Source organism: Rutilus rutilus (assembly GCF_951802725.1).
Source record: "Rutilus rutilus genome assembly, chromosome: 10".
In the NCBI taxonomy this organism is placed as follows: Eukaryota; Metazoa; Chordata; class Actinopteri; order Cypriniformes; family Leuciscidae; genus Rutilus; species Rutilus rutilus.
In genome coordinates, this window is record NC_140215.1 from 21,398,401 (window position 1) to 21,417,806 (window position 19,406).

A 19,406-nucleotide genomic window follows, 5' to 3' on the forward strand; every position below is an offset into this window, starting at 1 on the left:
AACATAATTTCTCTCCCACTGAGGAAAGAAAAACATGGATATCTTGGATGGCACTGGGGTGAGTAAATTATTAGGAAATTTTCATTTTGGGGTGAACTAATCCTTTAAAGTCTGTAAAATAGAAATGTAACCTTTATTATAGTATAGCACAAAAATGCTCTTAAAGGGTTTGCTGTAATCTAGTACTATCCCTTTAAATTGCAAAAGTAATCTAATCCACAATTAAATACACAATATTTGGTTTTAGGCACTCCATTCTGAGGATACTAGACAAATGTAATATTTAGGCTACCCAATATCCAGTAAAAACAGATTACCAGATTAACTGCAATCTTCATTTGAATCTCTTTAACGATTTTTAAAATGTAATATATTAATACAGTAAAAAACTTCTTTTTTTTTTTTTAAATGATGCATGTGAGCGGAGTGGTAATATTTCCACCGGAACGGAGATCGCTTTCTGAAGATTCTGCTCCACTCGTTCAGTTCGCTCGCTCAACACCATAATGCTCTTCGTGATACGCTGGTTTGAGAATATGTGAAATAAGCAATAGGTCTATGGTTATGGAGTTCAAATATTGCTTTAAATGAAGTTGCGAAGATTATACATAACCTAAATGCACAGTAAACATCGAAGTTAAGTACGATGAAGGTGAAGAAATTGAAAGGGAGAGTGAATAATCTATTTTTAAGAGTTATTTTAAGAGTTTCGTTTTTTTGCTAATGGATAAAGAAACTTGAAATTCCTTCACAGCGCTATACTGTTAACAAACACACCGACGTCCACACCGATGAAAGCGCCAATTAGACGATTATGTAAATATGTGCTGCAAGCTTTCCTCTCAATAACAAAATAAACACAAAATAACAGCGGTGAGAAAACAGCAGTAAAGAGAGCATCTGATCATAGTGATGTGGATGTTTGCACAAGCTCTGCAATTCAGCACTATCCAGTCACGTCAAGTCACGTTTATTTATAGCCTACTACTTTAAAGCCACGCATTTCATAACTGTTATCTATATGCCTACAGTAATTGAGGCATTATTTAAGAAATTCATTGCAAAAGACATATAGTACAGAGAAATGTAATGTCGGAGTGGTGGAATATCAATAAACAGCCCTATTAACCCTAACAGCAATACATTTAATATCGGTCAATTACAGATATGGTCCTGATGTATTGTGCATCAGTATTCTGTGTTACTGTCATAGAGATGGAAGCATCAGGAAAGGTAGAGGGATGTGCTGACCTGCGCTGCTTCCCAGCCCCACTGCCTGTATTTGGGGTCGTGGGTAAATCTCCACATGTACCAGTACGTCTCGATGACCTCGGGCCTCAGGATGTAGTACTTCTCGTTCTGTCTCACAGCCACGGCCTCCAGCCCGCTGTCGAACTTAAAGGCCTCTGGACCGAGCTTCAGTACTGCAAACAATAAAAGGTTTATGAGTTCAGCACTATTAGTTGAATCTTCGGCCCTCGTGCTATAAATGTAAAAACTATCTGTCTGAGAGCTTGTGGCTGAGCTGCAATCAATCACAGTCTCTCAGTCAAGTTGTGTGAAATAGAAATGACACACTCTCAAAATAACCTCTAGTGTTACCATGGCAACACACCATGCTACAAATTAGATTTGAAGTCCAAAGATCTGATGAGTTTTTTTTTAATACTCTTCAAACTTCCCCCTCTTATTCACTAACCAGTGCGATCGTAGCTTTCGTGGCAGGTGTGAGCAATCTCTGCTCCGAGCTGCAGATAGTGCCCGGCTTTATCATCCGGCGACCCATCAGCCCCCAGGGCAAACATGCCCCCAGCAAAGCAAGTCAGGTGACCCATCTTACGCTCCAAGTGGCCATTTTTCCACTCCCCGATGAAAGTAAGACCACCGTTGGACTTACGGATGAGGTGGCGCTCGATAGCCTGCAGAAAGAGAGAGAAAGAGAGAATGAAACAGAGAACACGCACAACACAAGAACACAAGTTGTCATGGCAACCAGCAGCCCTCACCTCGATGGCATCGTCGTAGGTCTTGCGTGCCTCTGTGTCGGTTTTGTCAGACATTAGCCAGGCCTTCAACAGGTATTCATAGAAACTATCACCCAATCCACCTACAGACGTGTGATCTGCAGAGCAAGAGAGAGAAACCAGGATAAACCAAGGAGAGCTGAGACTAGCTTTTCACCGTATTCACTTTCACAAAAATGTGAGGTCTGCAAGATTGTTAACGAGAAAGAAATTCATTATTCAGCAAGGACATATTAAATAGATTAAAAGTGACAGAAATATTTGGGATAATGTAAAAGAATAATAATGTAAAAGCAATTACTATTTCAAATAAATGTTTTTCTTTTGAAATTTCTAGTCAAATAATGCTGAAAAAAGTTTCCACAGAAATATTAAGCAGCACAACTGTTTCCAACTAAAAATACTAATAAGAAATGTTTCTTGAGCACTAAATCAGAGTATTAGATTGATTTCTGAAGGATCATGTGACAATGAAGACTTGAGTAATGATGCTGAAAATTCAGCTTTTCCATCACAGGAATAAAATAAATGGATTTATTGCATAATACATGTAGAAAAACAGTTGCTTTAAATTGTTATAATATTTTACAATAATCCCCAAACTTTTGCATGGAAGTGTTCAAGTTTTAAAGACTTTCTCTTTCAAAAAATCAAAAGAAAACAATACTGATGACTCATCCTGCACTACAGATTTCTGTGCAATTTAAATGCGCTCTAGATTGAGAATGTTCCTCCCCCTGCAAAGTAGTGACATTTTAGGCCAAATTAAAAGGAATGAGGTGGAAAAAATAAGATGATAAAATGTCCTGTAGCTTGTTGCTAATGGTAATTATAAAAAAAGCTGAGACTGCTCACGATATTTGCATATCGTTGCCCTATTATTGATTTGACTGCTTCTATTGCTCTCTTCATTTGTAAGTCGCATTGGGTAAAAGCATCTGCTAAATGAATAAATGTAATGTGAATGTAAATCTTCACAACAGAAATGAAGATCATTTTAAGGAAATCTGAGAGCTTTCTGTCCCTCCATAAACAGCCTACGCAACTACCACTTTCAAGCCCCAGAAAGGTAGGAAAGATCAAAAGTAATCCATGTGACTCCAGTGGTTTAACCTCAATTGTATGAAGCGACGTAAGTGCTTTGTTTGCACACACACACACACACAAAAAAAATCATATACCACTTCATTTACAAACTATTGATCTCAAAGGCGCTTATATTTTGAAAAAAAAAAGTGGTAAATTATGGGGGTTTTTTTGACACAAACAAAGCACTGGCATCGCTTCATAAAATTGAGGTTAAATCGCATGGATTACTTATGATGCCTTTTCTACCTTTCTGGGGCTTGCGTAGACTGTCAATAGAAGGACAGAAAGCTCTCAGATTTCTTAAAAAGATCTTCATTTGCGTTCCGAAGATGAACGAAAGTCTTACGGGTTTGAAACGACAAGTGGGTGAGTAATTAATGATAGAATTTTCATTTTTGAGTGAACTAACCCTTTAAGCTTAGAGTAAAGGCAGTTGACAAAACAAAACCAACCCAATTAGATACAACTAAACTCTTAATTTTGTGAAAATGCATTAAACTTGAGGAAAGAAAAGCCAATTGTGGTTATTCAACTTGCTCAGTTTTGGTTACTGTCTGTTCAAAGCTCAGTCTTTTAATGTGCCTGAATGCTGCTATAAAAGTGTATTCAGGCTTGACACGGACTCTCATTACAATAAAAATGCGCTGAAGTGAGCATGTTTTTCGCTGGTGTTTATTCAGTGTGGACACACACCAGCACACACCTAATCACTTATAAACACAGCCATTGAGTGCGTGTTCCACTTTGACAGCTAATGACTGCAGAGTGAGTGCGTGTTTGACAGGCTGGGAGTCATTTGTGCTGGTAATGGCTTGTAATGGGCACCTACAACAGAACATGTAAACAATCTGTGTTGACTTGTCGGAAGGAACTGTTGAAATTAAGACAGGTATATTGAAGACATGGACAAAAACAGAATCTCTATCTCTATCTCTATCTCTATCTCTATATCTATATCTATATATCTATATATCTATATATATATATATATATCTCTATATACACAAAATGGGGGAAAATGTTTTCGCACTTCATTTTATAGATGAATCATTTTATAAAGTCAAAAATGTTCACCATTAATGTTTTGTGTGTAAATAAAATTTAAATAATGTGAGACTCAATTTCTACTGTAATGTAGAAACAACATGTAAGTGAACTTAAAACAATCCTCACATAAACCCAAAAATAAAAGTAATATTTACCTGTGCCCTTCCTGTCTAACAGGTATGTAATATACAGAATTTGAATAAGGTTATCAAACAGTCCGCACTAAATATAGATTAATCCTTAGTAAAGCTACAAATGTTCTTTAGTCAAGAGCAGTGAGTGATTTTCTCTGTTCCCTTTGTTCTTTGGTTAACTTTACTGACAGACAGAATTAGTGGCTGCTGTCACTTTAAGATCTGCCGCTGCTGACAGGATCTCACGCATCTCATTTTATCATTTACTCTTGTTCATTTAAGACTTTAACTAATTTAAGACTGCTTTTCCGTTATGAGGATACTCGACAAAACGGACATTTTGGCATACATGCGTGTTATTGTTCGTTCAAGCGCGAAAGAGAACTGCCCAGCAAAACTGATTCTGGCGCACTGTCTGTGCGCTCGATACTGGCGCGAGTCTTTCTGTGCGCCGTGTGTGTGAGTGTGTGCGTCAGGACATTCACAGACAGCGCGATACCTGCTCATTAGAACTTTCAGTGAGGTATTTTTAGTGTGTGCAAGTGACGTTCCTGGACGCGGCTGCGCGCATTGACACAGGGAGGGTCTCTGTGTCCTGCTCGGTCCTGCTCCTCCGTGGTGATGACGGCGTGCGGTTGGGGGGACACGAACGGGATTTTGAAAAGTGCAAAGGAAATTACGCCCGTGCATGGAAGAATGAGAAAGGAGCCCATTAGCACTGTCACAGCTCATAGCTGCCAGGGCTAGCGAGCTGTTCTGCATTCAGCCTGCTGGGAGAGACCTAGCGTTCAGGAGATGAGCTGCCAAAAACCATTATGAAAGGTCTTTAGAGGAGACTGGGGGTGGAGAACAGATGCAGAGGTGATGGTTTTACGCGAGAGAGGTGTGAACACACAAGTGACATGGCTAAAAATTGCATCTGCAATAGCTGATTCAGAGTGAGAGCTAAATAAATCAACGAGGCAGCAACGAGGCAGGAGGCTGAAGCACTTTATGAGAGATCCTTTACAGAGACATTGAGACAAAGTTAAAGATGTATTTTATGCTAATGGTTGCGAGGGACTGGCCTGGAAGAGGCGAGACGTAGAAGCTGAGATGAATTATTCAACAGGAGAGAAAAAAAAAAATTTCCAGGGAAAAAGAAAAAACTGAGGAGAAAGTGAGAGAGAGCTGTCCAATCACAGACCACTTGTAAGTAACTCTTACCAGCCCGTTACGCACAGGAGGTGAGACATGTTGGAATACTGAAAAAATGCAAAGCCGCCGACATAATACTGGAGGTAGTTCACAAACTGTTGCCATGTGGTTGGCCAAGGTATTCTGTGTTTGCTAGGGCACGGCTTACTGTGCTAATTCACAAGAGCCCATGTGTCTATTATATACCAGTCCCCAGATATGGCCACCTTAAATTGATACATCAGGGATTTTTAGGCAAAAAAAAGCATAAGTTTAATTGCTTACAATAGTAATATGACACTTTTCCTCAACACATTTATTTAATTTACACCCTTAGGACAAACAGTGCAGGATGAGTTAGGTGTCAAATATCATAACAACTAATATTTAACGTTAGAGATTTGTTCTAGTGATGCTTGCCTTTGCAAGAAATGCTTATAACACAATCTGGCTAGAGCTAGAAAAATTGTGAAGTATAAGAAAAAGTTCAGACAGGATGAGTTGACTATGAGAATCTTGACAGGTTGAAAACAACAGAGAGAAGAAAAGCTGCTCGGAGACAGCAAAAGGAATAGAGAAAAAAGGTACAGAGAAAGGGAAAGGACAGAGGCGAATATGTACAGGTACGAGTAGCAGAGAAAAGAATTTGGTAGAAATCATAATAAATATGAAAAAAGAACAAACACTATCATCGATTAAGATGATGAATAATACATAGATGGTGCAGGCTGATGTGCAGTGAGACAGAAAAAAATATTAAAGTTGTGGCAGTGGAAAGACTGACTGAAGCAGAGACGTTTCAGACTCAAACTCCCAAAAATCCCAGTCAGACTCTCATAAACCATCTGGGCCTTTATTTCACAGCCACTTCTGGCACTGCTGCCATTCATCGAATGCCTGGATTTTCACTTCTGCCAATCAAACACAACTCCCTAACGGCCTCCACCGAAAAGTAAATGCAGTCAAAGTCTTTGAATAAAAAAAAAAAAAAACAACAGGGTGGATTTGAGTAACAATCAAAGATCCAGGCAGGAAATCTCTACAGAGAGGCTTCGCCGACAGCGAGCGGACAGGTCATGGACAGAGAATGATGGGCTGAAGACGAGATGTGGATCTAAAACCTAAAGGCCCCTGGAGCTGAAGTTGTACAGACAGAGAGAGAGTTATAATGTTAAAGGAATGGTTCACACAAAAATGATTGTTCTGTCATCATGTGTGGAACACAACAGATGATGTTTAGCACAATGTCCAAGCTGCTTGTTTTCAGTACCTGGCTATACATGATATCCATTCGGTTTAATTGTATAGAAAATACAAAATGAGTCCAAAAATTCGAAAACATTTTGTGTTCCACACAGGAAACAAAGCCTTATAGGTTTGGAATAAAATGAGGGAGAATAAATGATGAGATAATATTCATTTTTGGGTGAACCGTCCCTTTAAGAGCCCATGGGGCAGATGCAGTGTGGGAGGGGGAATGGTGCTCTCTTCTGTATTGGCCTGTCACTCACACTGAGTTTTCATTTAGAAAATAGATCTCTAGTGCACCTTAATTACATTTTACCCCTTTGGACAGACACACACGCACGCTTTACTGGAATTTAGTGTGTGTGTGTGTGTGCACGTGTTTAGCCTTAAGACGCAGGGCGCTAATTAAACCCTCATCTCTCCCAGTAATTAAGAGTTGGTTAAAACACAGTGGAGTGTTTTCACTACACATAATTACTAATTATATATAAATAAAGAAACTTCCTCACATCCCATCTTTATTAAAGCTCACTGATCAGTGAGGAGATGAGGATAAGCTGCTATTCTGTCGTCATTCATATTTATAGAATAATAAACCCTGGCAGAGGGATTATGAAAATCATCTGCATCTATAAACACACTTCATAGGGTGATATTTTGGATCCTCCGTTTGATTTGAATCTCTTCAGACGATTATTGCAGTAATAAGAGTACCGAAACAGGACTACCTGCTGGGCCAAAGCCACTGTGAGAGTCTCAGATTTGAGCGATGTCACGTCATATTATATATTAGATTTGCTAATCATATCAAGATTAATACTTTTATTCAGCATGAAGGCATTAAATTATTCAAAGGTGACAGTAAAGACATTTATAATGTTAGAAGAGGTTTATATTTTAAATATTTGCTGTTCTTTTAACTTTCTATTCATCAAAGAATCGTGAAAAAAAAACAAAAAAAAAAAACACACCAGTTTTCACAAAAATATTAAGCAGCAGAACTGTTTTCAACATTGATAACAATAATTTGTTCTTGACACTGAAGATCGGAGAAATGGCCACTGAAAATTCAGCTTTGACATCACAGCAATAAATTTCATTCGAAAATATATTAAAATGGAAAATAACAAATTGTAATAATTTCACAATATTTCTATTTTTACTGCATTTTTGATCAAATAAGTCCCCCAGTGGTGAAAATCCAGATTTTAATGTTTATATGTCTATGTGGTGTTTTTAATATGCTTTAAGACAAACCATGTGCAAATTCATAAGTCAGCACCATTGCTGAATATTTTCTCCTTAAAACTGCAGTGAAAAAAAGACAGTCTCAAAAACTCGTCAACAAATGGATCACTGAGCTAGTGCGAGTGAGTGGAGGCGGGGCTAATTTGCATATTCATAGAACCGCGTATACTAAATGAGCCAAGGTTGTAGAGTTACATTCAAGCTATTTTAAGGCATGACAGGTTTTTTCTTTTCTTTGAAGAAAAAACGTTTAAATACGGTATGTAATTTTGGTGATCAAAGATGAGTTTTAAGGGATACAATTATTGACTACAGGGGGACTTTAAGAAAATTGTACCAACCCCAAACGTTTGACCGGTAGTGTATATCTAAAAGGAAGAGTCAAATAGCTGGTTAACAGAGTTTTTGTTGAAGTCTCAAGACTGACCTGTGATATTATTGGCAGCATCAGTAAGAATGGGTTGAAAAATACAAACCAATCAGTATTGTTTTGCAATGAATGGAATTATTTTTCCAACAAAATGCTTTTTATGAATGAATTTACAGCTTTTTTGGCAAATAAAATGTAACCCTTTTATGAATGTCTTTCTGGTACTAGTTAAATGTTACAAATATACAGTATACAGTAAATAAAATATTGTTTTGTGATGCGGTCAGCTGAAAATTTAAAAGTAAAAATTGAGCCTGATTAGGACAACAATATAAATATATTGGATATACTTTGAGTCTAGTATATCAGTTTACTTAACTTACAAAGCATTTCCAAACAATAGGCAGCACTGTATGTAACATTCATGGAGAATGCAATCCCAGAACATGGCGAATTTAGAAAAACTAAATTCATCTAAGATATTGGAAAGAGTTGAAATCTTTTATTCGGTGCCGATAGGACATTCTTCCATCTACTTAAAAATGCAAGATTTCAGCCAACAGTTGTGTGTGCCATGTATTTTTTCGTTTATCACAGCATCAAGTTCACGTTGTGGGTGTTTGGAAACCTCTTCATTTCATAGAGTGTGGGAATTCATACAAAGCCTTTTCTAGAGTGGAAAGAGAGAGTTTCTTGTGCAGCACACAGGATGTAAGTGGGAGGTACTCACGCTGGCCCCAGCGTCCTGTACGAGGATTCAGGTAGTTGGGGTAAAGCCCATTGGGTCTGTCCATCTTAGCCAGCAGCTTCCGTATGTGCATCACCTAAACCAGAACATAGTTCACAACAGGACGCAAACACAAGGGCTGAACAGTTACACAACACTCAAAGCCAGTCGTACCTTCTGATAGTAGGCAGGGTTTCCTGTCAGATATGTCAGGTGCACAAACTCCATGTGCAGCGTCCCAAACTCTGCTAGAATACTGCTTCCAGCTGACGCCCAGCCCCAGTTACGACCCACTCCACTGAAAAAGGCAGAAGGCAAAACCCATGACATTTACGTACAGTAAGTTCCTTGCTAGCCTGAAGCAAACATCCACCTTTATACCTTTACAGCGTGTAGACAATGAAGAATTACGGTGAGCTAATTTGAGTCAACTGCTTCATTCCTGCTTCAAACTAATTCACTGCCGCCCATCACTCCTCTGTCAAGACCAATATCCTGTGTTCTACTTGTACTTCTCATTTCCATTTAGAATATATCCACACCATTCACTTAGACTGTGTGTGTGTAGACTGAAAGGCTGCTCTATATGAATGGGGATTAATAAAACACAGCGTTGTTCTTTCCCTCAGGATTGAAAACACCCAAAGCGCAGTGGTTTTTGTCTGTTCCTGAGCAATTTCTTCTAAACATCCAATTAATTCACAAAAACCGTGTCAGGCAGGATTTGACCTCCCTCCCTCCTCAAACACACAGAAAGAAAAAAACCTTAATGTACATTCACAATGCGCTCTACAGATTTAATTTAGCAATTTTCATTTCATTCTAATGAAATTATGTGGAAAGTCGAGTTAAACAGGAAGAAAGCCACAGGGACTTTCACAGACATAAAAGGTCTGACAGCTTTCCATTATGTGGCAGTCACCATCAGGACAATGAGTGGAGGCAGCATGGGAAAAAAATGAGGCAGCATCAAAGAGAGCAAAAAAAAAAAGGGGGGGGGGAGAGAAAGGATGTAGGAGTGAAAGGCAAGGTGTGTATGGAACATACCTCTTCAAATTGACCATGGCCCAGGGGATGCCTGTTGGGGTGTTGAAGGCAGGAAGCAGCTTTTCTGCCAGCTGGACAGCTTTCACCTTAAAAACCTGAAAGAGTCAGAGAGGAGAAATAAATTATGAACCACAATGGAGACAAAGCACACAGGTGGACAGAAAGAGTCAAGTCAGCTCTAGGGGAGATGTAGAATTATAAAAAACTCTGTGGGTGAATCACACAAAAACGGGTCAGGGTCTTTTTTCTTTTGATTCCGGGGTGAAATAAACAATTATTTTTACACAATTCCATAATGAAAATTGTAGCTTATTCAGGAACATTACGATTCTTTGACCTTTATTGTTTATGACAATAAAACAAAGAATTATCTTTATCATAATATTTTGACTATGTAATTCCAATTATTCTCAAAAGTGATTATAAATCCTGCTAAATAAAAATGTAATTAAATTCAGTAGACAAATACTTCCATACCCTACTACATATAATTTACAATTTAAATAATAATATACATTGGTAAGATTAAGATTTTTTTTTTTTATACTTTTCAGCAAGGATGCATTCAATTGTTTAGAAAAAAGTGACTGTAAAATATATATTTTTTTTACTTTATTCATCAGAAATAATGAACAAAATGTATCATGTCCACAAAAATATTAAGCAGCACAACTGTTTTCAAAATTCTTTCTTATAATGATGCTAAAAATTCAGCTTTGCCATCACAGGAATAAATTACAAATATATTAAAATAGAAAACCGTTATATTTCACAATATTACAGTATTTACTGTATTTTTGATCAAGTACATACAGCCCTGGTGAGCAGAACCGACTTCTTCCAAAAACATTAAAAAGTATTACCAACCCCAAACTATTGAAAAGTTATATATATATATATATATATATATATATATATATATATATATATATATATATATATATATATATATATATATATATATATATATATATATATATATATATATATATATATATACACACACAATGAACAATAAAAAAAGAAAAAAAAAACCAAATGATTCTGAAATTTCATCTATCAAAACAATATTATTATTATTTTTTGAGGTGAAATATGACCAAGACATGGTTTGTTGATTGGTTTTGTGAGATTCACCCCGTAGACAACTACCGCCACAGACTCTGGCTGTAGGGACAAAATCTGTCCACAAGCTCAACAGATGGGAACCGACTATACTGCCTCATACAAAGAGAGAAAGAGGAGAACACACACATTTGAGACAGAATAAATACCCAAGGAACACCACACCCGAAAGTGTTTACTCACTGACTGTCAGAGGGGAGATGATGCACAATGAGGCAGCATCAAAGAGAGGGGGATAGAAAGGATGTAGGAGTGAAAGGCAAGGTGTGTATGGAACACCACACCTGAATGTGTTTACACACTGACTGTCAGAGGGGAGATGATGCACTGGGGTTGTTTGCCCTTGTCATAAATTTCATAATTTGAGCTGATATAACCTTTGCGAAAAGCTGTTGTTTAACATCGTCAACAACTACTGCTGCAGATGGACACATTCAAAGCAAAGCCTATTCTTGACAGCATGATTAGAAAACTTGTTTTTGGTGTGGCATAGTGGAATCAGAGCTGGTTAATGGAAGGCTGCTAGATCTAACCCTGCAACGAAGAGTCCATTACAGGGGTAGTTCAACCAAAAATGAAAATTCTGTCAATTACTTGCCCTCATGTCGTTCCAAACAAGCAAGACTTTCGTTCATCTTCGGAACACAAATGAAGATCTTTTTGATGAAATCTGAGCGCTTTCTGTCCCTCCGTTCACAGCTACGCAACTTACACATTGCCGCTTTAAAAAGTTCATAAAGAGATCGTAAAACTAATCCAATATGAATTGAGCATTTTAGTCCAAATTTTCTGAAGAGACACGATCACTTTACGTGATGAACATTGAATGTAGGCTTTTATTCACATATAAACATTGATCAGCGAACATAAAAAGAAGCTCAACCGAACCTTGCTTGACCCGCGAGAACAAACCTCATTGATTCTTACAGAAAGCTCAAACGTGCTGCGTAACACGAGAATGAACCTCATTGGTTCTTGCATGTCAAGCTTCCGTTTACCACGACTGAGGTGTGTTAATGAATGTTTATATGTGAATAAAAGCCTAAATTCGATCTGTTCATCATATAAAATGATCGAGTCTCTTCAGAAAATGTAGACTAAACCGCTCAATTAACATGGATTCGTTTTACGATCTCTTTCTTTCTTTCTTTCTTCCTTTCTCCAGCATAGACACAGAAAGAATGACTTCACCCTTCCAACAGCGCAGATATTATTTGAGGAGTAGATGTCAAATGTGCACCAATCAATATTTAATTTTTCCCCAGCAGTGGCCATCATAATTTCAGCGAGACCGTCTGACTACAACTCTGCAATCCCACCAAGTGCTTTTGAGCAAAAATGGCATAAAAAAATTCTTGTGCTGATGACTCACAGGCAGACTTCTCCTGTGCGGTTGATCATGTTTTTAGGACGAAAGATAAAATGAAGTCGCAGCAGAGAAAAGACCTCTGGTTCTCAGACAAACTGCACAGCTGCCCGAGCCACTGCTGAGGTTTTTATTTCCAGCCTGTCTGAAGGATGTTTATGTGGAGTCTATTAAAATGCACTGCAATTCACTAGAATAGATGTGTGAGGAGTGTACACAGCCTTTCAGATATTTCTGACACACACACACACAAGCAAACAAGATGACAGAAATACCACAATGCAGTGGTGTTTACCAAAGAAAACTTGCTAAATAAAACCATTTTTGAGAAAAACAAGGCTGGGGACAAAGTAAAAAAAGATTTTTTTAAGTTTTAAAAATAAGTCTTGTATGCTGAACAAAGCAGGTGCAAATGGTCACTCAGAGGATGGAGAAAATGAAGGAGAACAAGCCAATGGTGAGAGACTGTGAGTAAGACAGAAGACAGAGAGAGAAGCTAATTTAGGCTGAATGAGTGCTTCCCTCAGGATTACTGGTTGGAGCGGCATGTGTGTGTGTGTATAATTCCCAGAATGCAGATTCCAAAGCTGAAGCCTAATCTGGTTGATGCAGATCATAAGCGCCAGAGATGATCCTGTTATTACACATATGAGGATATGAGCATGGACATTCCCCATGATACTGCTTCTGCTCTCTGTACACAAACACGCACACACGCACAAATACATACACTATGGCGCCCTCAGCCTGAAATGTTCCTTAAACGTCTAACGGAAGCATATAAAGAGATTATGGGGAACACATTGGAAATGGAGGGAACGAGTGTTTGTACGGTGGATTCCCCAGGGGTTCAGGGTTAAAGCTGGATTTCTGCCCTCACTCTTGCTCTGGGTCTCGGTGTGTTTGTGCATCTGCAGCCTTTTATGAAAAACCTTCTGCCTGGTGTTTATTCTATCTGTCGTCATGGCAGCACTATTGGGAGCTGCCAATCAAGGCAGACACAAACATCACCAATCTGACGCAAGCACAGCCAATCAGAGCATCAGCACCACAGCACCGGAGACGTCGTCTAATGCAGAAATTAGGCTGTTGTCTGTGAGAATGTTAATGCGCATTTAGTCAAAAGCTTCTTATCTCCTCAAAGCAAATAGCGACAGTACATTTCTACATTTACAATTCAAAACACATTTTCTGCCTTTATTTAAAATGATTCCTCCTGGTTTATAAATAAACTGTGTGGCTATAGAAGAGGCAAATGTAAGAGATGCACAACAGAGTCTACAAAGAGAAACAGGCAGAATGCACAAGATGTCAAAAAGAGACAAACATCATTAAAGAAGCTCCTCATGATTGAACTACATATTATGATGCCGCTTTCAGGAGATTCCTCAGACCCATTAATCACCAATGTAATGTTTACACAGCTGGATTTGTTGTGTCAATTAAATGAATCTCACATATTTCATCCCAAAACAAAAAGAAAATAATGAATTATATCTTTGTCTATTAAGTTTTTTTTTTGGCGTTATTTAAGCATACTATTATTTAAGCCTTCTAGTAATTGAAAAAAAGTCTTCTCACTACAATATATGACATTTAAATTGTGTACATTTGTAAAGTGAAATTGCACAGAATGTATTGGTAGTTTACTGTATAGTTGTTTTTTTTAAAATACAAATCACTGTCAAAATCAAAACCATCTGAATAGAATCATTTTCATTACAATATTGCAGTACTGAAAAAGAATAAACCATTTCCCCAAAATCTCATTACCGTAATGCATTAGAAATAACTTTTAAGCTTTTTTTACATTTCCATTATTCTCAATGGTGATTCGCATTAGACTTATTATGGGGAAAAAGAGATTTTTGTTTGATGAATTTCTAAATCAGCATAAAAGCAGTATAACTATGCTCACCATGATGTATACAATTAAATAACTTCTTAAACATTACAAGTAACAGGAAAATGTTTCCCCATTACAGTAAAAAGATACTGGGGAAATGTACTTAAAGGAAAAGGTCACTTAAAGGGATACTTCACCGATTAGCATTAAGCTTTGTATCAGTAGAAACCCGGTAGTATTTTCGAATGACCGTGCTTCCCTCCCTCATGTCCCCCTGAGACTAGAGATTTCTGTATTGTGTGTCTGGAAAAAAACCTCAGATGATGCAAAAATCGTCATTTTGCGTCATCTGAGGCTTTTTTGGCCAGAGGCTAGAGACTACAGCCAGTAGTAGGAGCTCGTTCCGCATGTTTTCAACCCGCCCATGGGGGTGGGATCTCACGATAACACGGCATCTTTTCAGTTTCAAGACAACTAGCAGCCTAGTTGTATCATTTCTTCCGATACTGCCCTCTGTAACCAAACCAGTAGGCGTGGCTTGGGAGTGGCCTCGTAGGGCAGCGAAGCAAGAGCATTCTGGGAGTTGTTGTCTTTCATCAACATGAGCCAAAAATACATTTTACAGCTTTTCTCAGTCTAGAAGGCACCAACTTCTAAAATAATTTCACATTTCTACTACATGAATAACCCAATTTAAATACACATTCATCTTTCCAGTGGTGAAATATCCCTTTAAAAATGAAAATTCTGTCATCATTTACTCACCCTCAAGTTGTTTCAAACCTGTATGAGTTTCTTTCTTCTGCTGAACACAAAAGATGATATTTTGAAGAACAGTTAATGAACCCCATTGACTTCCATAGTATTGTTTTTCCTACTATGGAAGTTAATTGTCTGGTTACCGACATTCTTCAAAATATCTTCCTTTTGTGTTCAGCAGAACGAAAGAAACTCATACAGGTTTGAAACAACTTCAGGGTAAGTAAATGATGACAGAATTTATTTTTAAGTGAACTTTTGCTTTAACTTTTATCAAAAACAACGCAAAACCTCTTAATGCTGATTTTGGGATGAAATAACACCACTTTTTGAGAGATTGACCAATTATTTCGTCTCAGTTCTCAGCTGGCCCAGCATACGATGTGTCTCATTTCACGTCGATGAGTGTGGCAAACAAAACCGCCGCTGGGATGTCAAAATAAACACTAACACCGGTGGTCTAGATGTACAAAGCCAAAAAATCTTTATATAACCACTTGTTAGGCACTCAATGATGTTAACTTTCTGGCAGTTTCCAGAGTGTTTTTGGATACATTCTCATCTACAGACCAAGCAATCCAGCTGCAAACCAGAGGCTCCTAGAAAACCAAATATGTTTATAAGGAAATGCCAGTCTAGAAGGCTCACTTATTTGTATTCCAAGAGGAGATTTGATAGGTGATGGCATGACCAAAGTCTGTAGCACAAACACACAGATGAGTAGTTGACAAACATCTTCTCATCCATCAAATTCCCTTCTTAAATCTCTGTCCTCATCTTGCCTCTGCTGGGCCCGGGGCTGCGGTTGTGTTCTGCCTTTGATGAGATCTGTGTTTGACAACAGAAGAGTCTGCCGCTCCCTAATGTGACACCGCATATTCTCCACCACTGTGAAGGATATACAACCACAGGACAGCGCATCAACATAGAGAGTGACGGGGAGGTGCGAGAGGGAGAAAGAAAGATAACTGCTGCATAATGCCAGGAGCAAACTCCATTTCCTCACACCATCTCTGCTGTAATAAATGTGCAAATCAAGACAAAGAACCAATATTTGCCTGTGTTCTTCACTTACAGCCTATGATCCTATTTGGCTTGAAGAAATGTCAACACCGTCAACACTGTGTTTAACGAAACCTGCTGATTTAGTACAGAAATTGGGCTGTCAAACACACCGTAATTGAACCATCTCAGAAAGGACTGCCAAAATGTCAGTATCTGCAGGAGCAAAAGGTGAAAAAATTATATTTGAATTTGCATTTCATTTGTCTTTTAAAGATAAGAAGAAACACGCTGTCTAGATCCACTAGAAAATGACTGTTAGGCATGAGACCAGAAATAAGTCATGCTGGCTTGCTGGTGAGTTACCTGGAAAAACTTATGAGGGTCTTAACCACAGAAGGGAAAAAGATCTATAAAAATACATATTCCAAGAAGCATTTAGAAAGAGTTATTCAAAAATGTTATTGAGCCAGCCACGGCAATATAAGCGATGATATGTTTTCTCCATTGCAGATGCGGGTTTATTAAACAGCATGTGGTTACATTTTGCAAAATATTGCATTGCTTGTAACACGTTTCACGGCAGCTGAAATGTCCAAAGTGAAACGTGTAAAAGTGAACAAAATCTTTATTAATCAGTAATCTGCCCAGTAATTGTAATTTTTTGTTAAAAAAATTATAAAACAAATTAAGTTGTAGGTGTTTTACTGCCTCTAGTATTCATTTCAGCTGGAAACTGCAGTGAATTATATGCCTATGTATGTTTTGCAGAAAGAGTCATGTAAGTAAGTAAAGTTTATTTATATAGCACCTTTCACAGAAGTATTTCATGACAAGACATGTATTTCCGATGATCCTGGGTTGAATATAACTTTACTACTAACTACTTTTGAATGGCTGTCAATTAAAAAGAGTTTGGCATCATGGTACAGCATGTACCAAACTACTCTTCTCTGCCATCATGAAATAACACTGTCAAGAGATGCAGGGGTGAGAGGAGCTGAGGAACAAGGGAAGGGGACTGAGAAAGAGAGATGAAAGAAAATGATAAAATAAAAAACAAGATCAAAAGACAGTGGAAGAGAGGACAGAGGGACAGCACAGTAAACATCATCCATCACTGCATAGGGGTTCTGCTAGAGCCGGCTGACAGGCTAAAGAGATAGAGATGGGGGGGGGGGGGGAGAGAGAGAGAGAGAGAGAGAGAGAGAGAGAGAGAGAGAGAGAGAGAGAGAGAGAGAGAGAGAGAGAGAGAGAGAGAGAGAGAGAGAGGGAGAGGATGTGGTCTTGCACAGGAGAAATAACCTCCAGAGTTAATAAAGTACAGAATCAGAATTCAGATCAAATTCTCTTCTCGAGAAACACCAGCCGGACATCAGTCCAATACACAACTCTCTTTACTCCTGACGCTCTTTCATTCCCTCTACCCTCAGCGGCTTTCTCCATCATGTCTGATCAAAAATCTCTTATTAAAGAGGCATCACTTTTAAGACACACTGCCTTAAGACACGGCTTCTAGCATCTGCTCCACGCTGCCTACACCACACAGAGGACATATATAGACACTCTGCCTGCACCAAGGCGATCTAGAGAATAATACCTAGAGAAAGTTATCATTAGCGCTCCAATAAATCTCATTTAACTTCTGCTGCATGATCCCCTGACAGAAAGCAATTTTAAATCTTTGGTCATGGGTGCTTTTGAATGATCAACAATGGAGAAAGACGCTTTGGTTCCCATAATGCTGAAGATCTACCAAGAGAGTATGCACATCTTTACGAAAAAGAGTGACTCAAAAACTACTGTAAGAAATTAAAGCTCCAGATTAAAAGGTAGTTCTGGGCGATAGCAATAAGATGATAATTTTCATATTATGGCCGATAAATGACCAAGATTAAAATGCTATACTATTTTGTCTAATTACTAAATTAAGAATAAAACGTTAAACAACTAAAAATTTATAATTAAATATATAAATATTATATTTATTGTGCATCTTTACAAAAAAAAAAGTAACTCAAAAACTACTGTAAAGAAAGGACCAAAAGTAAAGTCAAGTAAGAAAAAAAAGAAAACTTACATTTAAAAACCCATCAAAACAAACACTTAAATTGTATGTTCAGCGCTGATTTTGTTTAAGCTATACCAACATTTCAGTATTTCTAATGCTTGCTTTGATTCTGATCTCTGTAAACAAATCTCTGTATATCTCATATATAAATGCACTGTTAATCCTGATTTAATGACTCTTCTTCTCTCTGTGTTTGCCAGTGGCAGTACAAACACTAGTAATTTTGACACTGACTCCAACATTCGGCACAAGCTGTATTGCATGTCTATGACAGCACATATGAGGGAAACACTCCAATGAACATAGTGTGACTGTGCTGAAACTGAGGCCTGACACCCAGGCATGTCCAAACACTACGGACAGAACAAAAGGACACTGGGGACAGAGAGGGCATGCGTGAAGACTTTGTATGCAAGTGTGGCGAGTTTCACGTCCAGTATCTAAACTCATCTAATGAAGTGTGTGGAGTGGCAGTGAGGTCGTGCCGCATGGCTGCGGTTTAATTCCTTTGCATTTTCACCTTCAGACTAAAAGGAGGAGAACATTGTGATATGCAGTGGCAGAGATATGCTACACAGTGATGGGGAAAAGAGAGAGAGTATTTGTGCTCTTCTCCATTAATGTCCATGGGCAGATAAGACAGAAGGGAAGCGTTAATTAACATGGGCTTGAGAGAGGGACATTTATTTCCCCTGAAAAAGCTGCTCATAGTTCTCTGATCCAACATCACTGCCCTTAGATGAACTCTCTGTCCAGAACTTCATCTATGTGGAGGCCTGCACACAATTCCATCAAACAAAATAACTACAGAACGGAACAGCACAGACAGAGAAGAAACACACAAAAAACAATAAGAAGTGATAACAATGTACCTCCTGTCCGGAGAGGTAGTATGCAGCCAGAAGCCCTCCAATGAAGCGGATGTTGACCTCAAAGACAGAGACTTCTGCATTCTGTAGAAACAGAGGGGGAAATAAGAGGGAGTAAGGGCAAAATAGTGACTTTTTCAGGGTCCTTAAATCACAAAGTATTTTTCTCATAAGTATTTCAAAAAAAATATTAAAGAGACTAAATGAAACCAACCGGCACTGAAATAATTCATAACAAACTTTAATTTCGGGGAAACT

At 38.2% G+C, this 19,406-nt stretch overlaps 1 protein-coding gene across 2 annotated transcripts in view; it reads right to left on the reverse strand.

The window, feature by feature from the left end:
- Window positions 1-19,406, reverse strand: part of man1a2 (mannosidase, alpha, class 1A, member 2) — an 87,722-nt gene that overhangs the window by 6,937 nt on the left and 61,379 nt on the right. For both annotated transcript variants that reach the window (XM_084422174.1, XM_084422173.1), the window contains exons 6-12: window positions 19,152-19,232; window positions 10,111-10,205; window positions 9,238-9,361; window positions 9,067-9,160; window positions 2,007-2,122; window positions 1,700-1,919; window positions 1,252-1,424 (exon numbers count right to left, since the gene is read on the reverse strand). In XM_084422174.1, coding sequence (XP_084278300.1) covers window positions 1,252-1,424; window positions 1,700-1,919; window positions 2,007-2,122; window positions 9,067-9,160; window positions 9,238-9,361; window positions 10,111-10,205; window positions 19,152-19,232 — 903 coding nt within the window. The remainder of the gene's footprint in view (window positions 1-1,251; window positions 1,425-1,699; window positions 1,920-2,006; window positions 2,123-9,066; window positions 9,161-9,237; window positions 9,362-10,110; window positions 10,206-19,151; window positions 19,233-19,406) is intronic.